Source organism: Stigmatopora nigra, chromosome 15 (assembly GCF_051989575.1).
Source record: "Stigmatopora nigra isolate UIUO_SnigA chromosome 15, RoL_Snig_1.1, whole genome shotgun sequence".
NCBI lineage: Eukaryota > Metazoa > Chordata > Actinopteri > Syngnathiformes > Syngnathidae > Stigmatopora > Stigmatopora nigra.
Genome location: NC_135522.1, coordinates 2486656 through 2495036, shown reverse-complemented (window position 1 = coordinate 2495036; position 8381 = coordinate 2486656). Strand labels below are relative to the sequence as shown.

General features: G+C 36.0%; 1 protein-coding gene across 1 annotated transcript; it reads right to left on the bottom strand.

Annotated features, from left to right (window-relative positions):
* Positions 1–811: 811 nt before the first annotated feature.
* Positions 812–8381, bottom strand: prkcsh (PRKCSH beta subunit of glucosidase II). Its single transcript, XM_077733834.1, has 17 exons — positions 8256–8381; positions 7966–8082; positions 7804–7899; positions 7595–7652; positions 7401–7518; positions 6774–6903; positions 6379–6463; positions 6134–6212; positions 5530–5613; positions 5274–5456; positions 5072–5159; positions 4030–4099; positions 3769–3858; positions 3626–3700; positions 2974–3073; positions 2737–2896; positions 812–1268 (listed from the first exon to the last, which is right to left on the bottom strand). Exons 1-16 carry the CDS (start codon positions 8344–8346, stop codon positions 2750–2752), a joined length of 1611 nt encoding a protein of 536 aa, XP_077589960.1. The 5' UTR covers positions 8347–8381; the 3' UTR covers positions 812–1268; positions 2737–2749.

Below are 8381 nucleotides of genomic sequence, written 5' to 3'. Positions count from 1 at the left end.
GGTTACACCATTTTGTTTTATGGGGAGAAGAAAAAAATACAAAACAGGGGGACAACTAGTAAAAAACAGCTTTAGAATTTGGTAAAAAAAAACGTTCTCCATAGTCAAAAAATGCACTGCTATATTTAAACTAATTGAAGTGTATAAACATACATGCTGTGTGGTAGATGTTATGCCTTTTACTGCCTGTGTTCTGTTTGTCTTGTTCAATGAAAAGTTTTAATTATTTAACCTAATCACAGTCTTGTTTTTTTCAACCAATCAGACGGCCCCTAACACCTGGGACAACCCACCCCCTTCCAGCCTGATTAATTTAGGCATAAATCCACCAAAAAAAAGGGGTACGGTTGTCCCTAACAACATACTTTCCTGTTCTTTGCTTATCAGAAAAAATGAAAAAAATCATTTTTAAAAGTATATACATGTCAATTTGTGTAAGAATTTTTTTTTGGGGTGAAAAAAATGAGCAAATGAACAAAAATAAAGGAACAGGAAGGTTTTGTTGTTAAAAAAGGGGGAAAAGTGGTCCTTCAGTTTCTCAACCAATTGTATTTTGTGTCTATTTATTTAGAAGAGGGGATGCAGTATATTATTATTATTATTATTATTATTATTAGTGATGCTTTTCTTACATTTTTTTCCTGGAATGGTAGAAGAAATTAAAAAAAAAAAACACAAAAACTAAAAATGGTGAGATCAAAGTTAGTGGAATTATAAAAATAAACATTCATACATACTTCCAGACATGACCAAATAATGAGCAATGAGAAACAAATGAGAAGAAAAAAATATGACAAATAATACCTTTCAGTTTAGTTTTAGGATATTTACTACTGGGAATTTCAGATGAAGACGCTCGATGAAGACTTTTTCATGGAATTGTTTAAATATTTGTACTTTACATGCCAGAAAAAAAAAACAAATAAAAGTTACAAATATGAGTGGAGCCCTATTTTGTTGAGTCAACAACTTTCCATTTTTTTTTTTACTAAATTAGCTCATTAACGACGACGCGTGGCGACCAATCCGTTTTGAAAAGCCTAAGGCTACAAAAAATGATTTCCTCTATTCAATAATTCCCCGATTAAATGGCTTAAATTATCCAAAACTCCCCGAATACTTTCAAGATTATGAAATCATATTTATTTAATGTGCAACTAAGGTTTTGCTTACATTTCCATACACGCAAACCTGACGACAAACACTTAAAACCATTCACTTCTCTCTATTTCTTGTTGCCGTGGCGACATGGTCCCTTGTTGAACAACCTGCAAGAAGAGCAAAAACACATTCACTTTGCCACTCCTTGTTATTGGGTGTAAACTGCTTAGTTAGGTTTCAAATCCCATTTGGATTGTATTTTAGAGGACTAAGTGCCTACTGCCAACATGGCTACTGCTATTGAAAAACTAGCAATTACATAATAATATAAGATTAGCTTGAAAAAGAGGAAAACAACAGCACTAACGCCAAAAAAAAATGCATTTCATAATCAGAAATTCAAACATGTACAAGAGAAACATGATGAATCTGACAAAAAATGCATGAAAATTTAGTCAGTTAGTATAAAATGTTCTTAAATATGACACAAGCTAATATGGTTTGCAGAAAAAAAGCGCATGCAACATAAAAGTAAACATGCATTTAGTATTTTAGCATAGTTAGCTTATTTCTTGAGCATAATATGCTCTCTTGTTTGATAAAATAGTAGCATAACATAGCCTAGACCAGGGTTGGGCAAACTTTTCGGCTTGGGGGCCACATTGACTTTAAAAATGTGACAGATGGGCGGGGTCAACATAAGATAGGATACATATAAAAAAGTACATCCGTTAATAGTACATATGAAACATAAACAGAAAAAAAAGGAAAAAGTATTAACATACTCATCATTAAAGTAAAAAGTATAAAGTACAAAGTAGAGTAAAAAGGAATGCAGCATTAAGAAATATTAAGATGTAATTTAAAAAAAGATAGATTTTAGGGGCTGTAAAACACGAAAAAAATATAAGAGTGGACAGAGCTACAGCCACTTGCTTCCGCGTGACGGCGCCATCTTGGGGAAAAAATGTTTTTGGACAACGTTGGCAGGCCAGATTAAAAAGCCTAACGGGCCGCATGTGGCCCGTGGTCCATAGTTTGCCCACACCTGGCCTAGAATGATCTTTAGAGGACTGCAGTGCGGCATTTTAACAGCGCCTGACGCTTCGGTCGGAGACGTCGTAAAACGGTCACATTTGGTTAATCTTTGTCCCTGTATATAAACGTAATGAACTCTTAGGAAGATGCAATTACCTGGCTTCTGCTGCCGTGCTGCTCCTTCTCCCAAAAAAGAAGGGTAAACCATAACAGGGGGGACGTTTCCTTGCCATCAAATGCTGAGATGCGAAAACTGTCGAGTTGCCTTGTCGACTGCATTTTCTTCAATTCGGTGAACGTTGCGCTTTATTAAATCGATTTTAATACGATCGCAACAAAAAGTCGGGATGTCTCCGATCCCATTACAATGTTTTTGGAGGACTTGTTAGAGGACTTGTTAGTAAAAATGTTAAAATGTGAATATTAATACAATACTTGTCATTGACAGAGTTAGACATACAATCCATTTTGGGGATTGCAGACTTGGACTATCATGCAAAAATACACGATTAGGACAGGAAACCTCTAAAAAAAATGCAAGCCATGCAATGTATGCTTTGTAGTACAGAAAATATTGCTTAATAAATGAGTACTCACGATTTGTGTGGGTTTATAATTCGGTATGTCCATGCAACATTTGCTCAAGAGTCTTGGGGTCTTGGCATAGTGCTGGACTGGTGAATTCCATTAAGTACTCGCAACGACTGGGTTCCGTTGTTGATGTTACTGTGGTTTCCTTGCCGCATTTGATCTTAACCTTCAATAAAAATCCCAAATTATTTTTCCACATACTTATTTTTCCACTTATGAGATAATTATCAGATAAAAACAAACCGTTGTGGATCTGTTAGGTCCTTGCCAGCAACCCATTCCATTTTCATACTTCATTGCAGTATAAATGTCTCCTTCAGGACCACTCCAATGACCCCAAGTCCTAAAACCAAAAATAGTTTAATTCTTTGAACATAATATGCTCTCTTGTATGACAAAATATTAGCATAAAATAGCCTAGAACATGGTTGGGAAAACCTTTCGACCCAGGGGCCAAAATTGACTTTAAAAATTTTGACAGATGGGTGGCACAAGATACGATACAAATAAAAAAGTGCATCCGTTAGCAGTACATATGAAACATAAACAGAAAAAAGGACTAAAGTATTAACATACTCATCACTCATCATTAAAGTAAAAAGTATAAAGCACAAAGTCAAGTAAAAAGTATTACGAAATATTAAAATGTCATTTAAAAAAAAGATGGAGGGGCTTTAAAACACGAAAAACAAATAAGAGTGGACAGAACTATTGCCACTGACTTCTGCGTGAAGGCGCCATCTTGAGGGAATAAATAAATAAATAAATACAAATTAATAAAACATTTGGACTATGTCGAAGGGCCGTATTAAAAAGCCTAACGGGCCCATATGTGGCCCACGTGCCATAGTTTGCCTGGACACACCAGGTTTTTCCCGGACAATTTGCTATTTACCCTAAGCTGGTCTCTGAGCCGCCATGTTTGGGTTTCTGGGATACTTTGTTGAATGGACAGAGCCTGTAGATGTACCTGATTAAACAAAAATATATATATTAACTCCAATAAAGACAATAGAAACATGATATATCGGTACTTACTCGCTTGTTGTGAGATCGTAGCATTGACTGTACAGGTAAGCAAACTCTGAATTGGGTCCAAAGTCTGAGGTGGTTTCCTTTTCAAGGTTTCTATCAAAAAATTAGAAAATATGTCTGATCAGGGAGGGGGAAGCACACATAGCATATATATTCAATCATGTACATTTGAATTAAAGTGGAAATCCAGCCTGACGCATCACTAAAAGGCACATTTGCATTACTGGAAAGGACTTGTGTGGAATTTCCGAGTAAAGTACTTACTTCATCTGATCGTCCAATTCCCGGAGAGCTCGCTCAGCCTCATCAAACTGCTCCCTCGTCTTCTGGGCAGCTAGAAAAAAAAAGCAAAGTCGTTGGATTCAATTACCGGGGGCTTTACCGGCCACTTAAATGGACACAAGTCCTCGTCTAACAAATTTAGCTTGGTGTACAAGTACGTTGCGTCATACAGGTAAAGTCATTTTAACAATAGTTGGCTTAAATATTATGCAGTGTATACCTTTAAATTACAAAACAAATACAGGAACAAATCAGAAGCTTATACAATAAGAAGCCAATTTTGGCACAAGTCTCAAACACAATTAAGCCCCCCAAAAAATAAAAATAGAAATTTAACTGCAAAAAAAACAAAGTGGTGTCCAAACAAAGGCAATTGCAACCCACATGACATATACAAATATATATAAGCATTAAAAAGCCCAATTGATTCCAATCCACTATTTAAAAAAATGAAAGTGTAAGGTACTTTGTTGTCAAAGTGGCGGCCCGCGGGCCAAATCTGGCCCACCGGATCATTTAGTGCGGCCCCAGAAAGTAAATCATGAGTGCTGACTTTCTGTTTTAGTATCAAAATAAAATGGAGTATAGATGTATATTACATTTCCTGATTTTCCCCCTTTTAAATCAATAATTGTCATTTTTTAATTCATTTTTTTGTGTTTTTAGTTCAAAAATCATTTTGTAAAATCTAAAAATATATTTTAAACAAAAAACTAACGTAAACATTGTTTTAAATCTGTAAAAAAAAACGGAATATTCCGAGATAATTGTTTCTCACTAAAATACAATCAAATTTAAATGATTGACACGCACCTGCCATAAGCAGGTGCATGTCAATGTTCCCTAATTTTTAATGTAAAACATGCCGTAAAACACAAAAAAAACATGAGTGGACAGAGCTCAAACAGCGAAAGGAGTAAAAAAATATAAAAAATAAAAGTTTGGATTTTATTTACTGCGCGCCATATGATTGCTGCTGCGCAGAGAAGACGAATAATGTGCATTAAGCCCTGCATCACCTTACCATCAATGAGAGTCTGTGTTTCCTCATCATAGGGCGGCATTACCCCCTCATCCTCTTCATCCTTCTTTTCTTGCACCGCGGGAGGTCTCTGTGTAATAATTTACACATACATAAATATATATATATAAATAACACATACCCAGTCAAAAAATAACCAACTTTTTCTCAGATAGTACACCATCTCCAAATAAAAAAATCCTACATTATAGTCTGCATCAGCATCATCATCGTCGTCATCTTCATCCTGATCGACCTCGTCATCATCATCGTCCGGTTCATCGTCATCATCTTCCTCTGGGATTTCACCCTCGGAGTAATTTTCCGATTCGTTGTCAGTGATTGGCTCCGTGGCCTCCTCGTGTGGCATTTCCACGGGAATTTGAACCTGCAACCAATTAAGGCCGGATTTGAGCATTGAATGGACAGAGTTTGACTGATGGGGACGTTGTCCTCTTCACCTCAGAGACGTATTTGTCTTTGATGTCCTTCCAGATAGTCTCAAAGACAGCGGCATCTGCTTTTTCCACGCCATCTAAAAGAGCCTGTGTAAAAAGACAACCGAATTTTAGCTTTTTGTTTCCATTTTTATTTCTTAAATCATCAAAACAGCAATGTTTTTTGTGCCAGTCATTAATAAATTATTATCAATGCATTAAAGTATGAACTAAATGTGGAATGAAAGATTTCATTATTCATGAGTTGTCAATTAAAGTGTGCGCTGCCATTAATAAAATGTACTACTAATGGATTGGACATCTGCAAGTAGCTGCCAGTAGTATTTTTTTAATGTTATGAACCAAAATTGTAACTTAGCTTCATTATTATGGTTGAGCATTTACTGCAAATCATCAATTATTAAAATTCTGTCATCCCAATTTGACCCAAAAAAAAACAGAGCACAAAGAACAACTCCTCATGGTCTCATTCAAAATGGGTCTCTCAAATCATAAAAAAAAATAAATAAAAATAACCCAAATCTTTAAGAAAAATACATATATATCTAAAATAAATAAAAAAAATCAAATACATTTTACAAAAGCTGTTTAAAATGATCATTTTTACCTGAGCTTCCGTTTCTGTGAAAGAACCATCGGAATCAGGGTCGAGTTCACTATGCGACTGAAGCTCGGCCACGGAAACACTGAAACAAAGATAGTTTTTTTTATCAAAACGGAACTAAAACAACTACAGATATCCCCCAAGCCAACAATGCATCAACCAAATCTAGACAGGTTATTAAATCTGTAAATTGAAAGACAACAAGTCAACATATTGCATGTAATTATGGTTTGGATATTGATACTCACAGGCCATCACCATCATCATCCAATTCAAGAAACACCTCCACCATTCGAGCTTTGTCCTTCTCTGCACGTACTGCAGCTTTTTGATCTGCACAGACAAAAAATACAACAATTCCATGCTTAATAACATAAAACATTTTGCCATCCCTCCCCTACAAGACAACTATAAATAGTAGCATTTATCTTAAAAGCTATAGCATGCATCAACTTGCCTAATACTGCAGTGAATATAAAATTACAATTTATCCTAATACGTCCAACAAGAAAACTCAATCTCCCAAATCTCTCCCCCAGCGCCATTGCACAGTGACTACCTCAATTTAAAAAGCCCTCCATTAATTAGATATGAATAATGACTTATCCGGGAAGATTATGCAGCTTCCACTATGAAAACTTACCTTCCCAAGCCTTGAGATGGCGCCCTTTAGCTTCTTTTTCAGGCTCTTCTGCCGTTTCCTTCACCGTTCTTAGAGCTTCCACTTTCTCCTCCAGTTGTTTCTTACTGGTCTCAAGCTCTAAAACTTTGACCTATCGGAAAAAATATACTTATATACCCAAAAAAAAAAACTCAAACATGACTAAATGAGAAAATGTGTTGTATTGCGAGAAATTTGTGATTTAGAGTTATGATTATTTTCTGAAGACCTATGTTGGGGTCATTCTAGATTAGGGGTGTCAAACATACGGCCCGCGGGCCGGATCTGGCCCGTCTAGTGGTTTGGTACGGCCCGGGGAAGAAAGCTACAATGTATAAAAGAAATGAACTTTCTTTAAAATGTGTAGTTCTTGTATTATCCTCTAGGGTGCGCAGTGTTTTAGTACATGCAGACATGATTTGACATTTATTTATGTTCTTATGTTGTAATTGTTTTGATTTGATGCTTTAATTAGCAGGAGATGAATTCAGTCTTTTAGATACTTGCAAGTACCTGATTGATGCCTCCCTTGTATTTTTTTATATTATTATATTAAAAATAACTAAAAAAAGGAACCTAAAAACCTAGAATATAACATTTTATCCCTACCTTCTTTTCCTCCAGACCTCTTTTGGCCTCCTGAATGAGTTGCTGTTTCAGAAGAAAACCCTCCTTTGCAATTTCAGCCAGTTTTTGCAAACTCTCCTTCTCTTGGCGGCCTAACTCCCTATGAACACAAAAAATATTACCTCAAAAAACACATTTATCATTTAAAAAAATAATAAATGTGTGGTAAAACTTACCTGCACGTATTTGGACAGCTGGCACCACTGTTAAACTCATCAGTAGCATCACAGCAATCTGTAAAGAGCAATTTCACATTTTTTAAAATAAATATGACTTAATTACATATACATCTACTCCCCAACCCCCAAAAAGAAGGTGATGGTGGTAAAGACCAACGAAAAATTAGAGGGAACATATGTGGTGGATGAACATAACGTAATCTTACCGCATATGCCGTCATTGACGCGGGATGATGGAATAAATGTTGGTCGATAACCTGCGTTAGTGCAGTGGAAACTACCATTGGGACATGCAGGAGTGCCTGCAAGTCAAAAAAGTGGGTTAAACTATACATTTAAATGACTTTTTAAGAGTATATTGTACAAACCTGGTTCATCTGAGCCATCCTGACAGTCACAATAGTCATCATTCACCCTATCAAAGGTAATTGTGCGGGATCCATCCAAGCAAGTAAATGGTTTTCCTTCCACATAGAAGTGCTTTTCTATTAGAAAAGGAACACCAACATTTTCAATTATCCAACATTGACCTTCACACACTTTCAATTATCCAATATTGACCTTTAGCAAGCAACTATTTGTGCATGTTTTAATGAATAAAATATTAATTTCTAGTTAAAATTAGCCATGATCAATGAATTAATTTCCCCCATCTTACTTGATAACGGGACACCGCGAGGTCGTTGCACTTCCACGGCAGAAACAGCCGCAATCAACAGCAATAATGGGATGATCTTCCAACAGGCCATCGCCAATAGTCCGTTTCTTGTTTCTATAACACGTA

Coding starts and splice junctions, on each gene's coding strand:
- prkcsh (XM_077733834.1), bottom strand. CDS start 8,346: ATGGCCTGTTGGAAGATCATCCCATTATTGCTGTTGATTGCGGCTGTT. Junction 7,653..7,803: donor CGTCAATGACGGCATATGCG/GTAAGATTACGT, acceptor TGCTCTTTACAG/ATTGCTGTGATGCTACTGAT. Junction 3,074..3,625: donor GGCTCAGAGACCAGCTTAGG/GTAAATAGCAAA, acceptor TTTTGGTTTTAG/GACTTGGGGTCATTGGAGTG.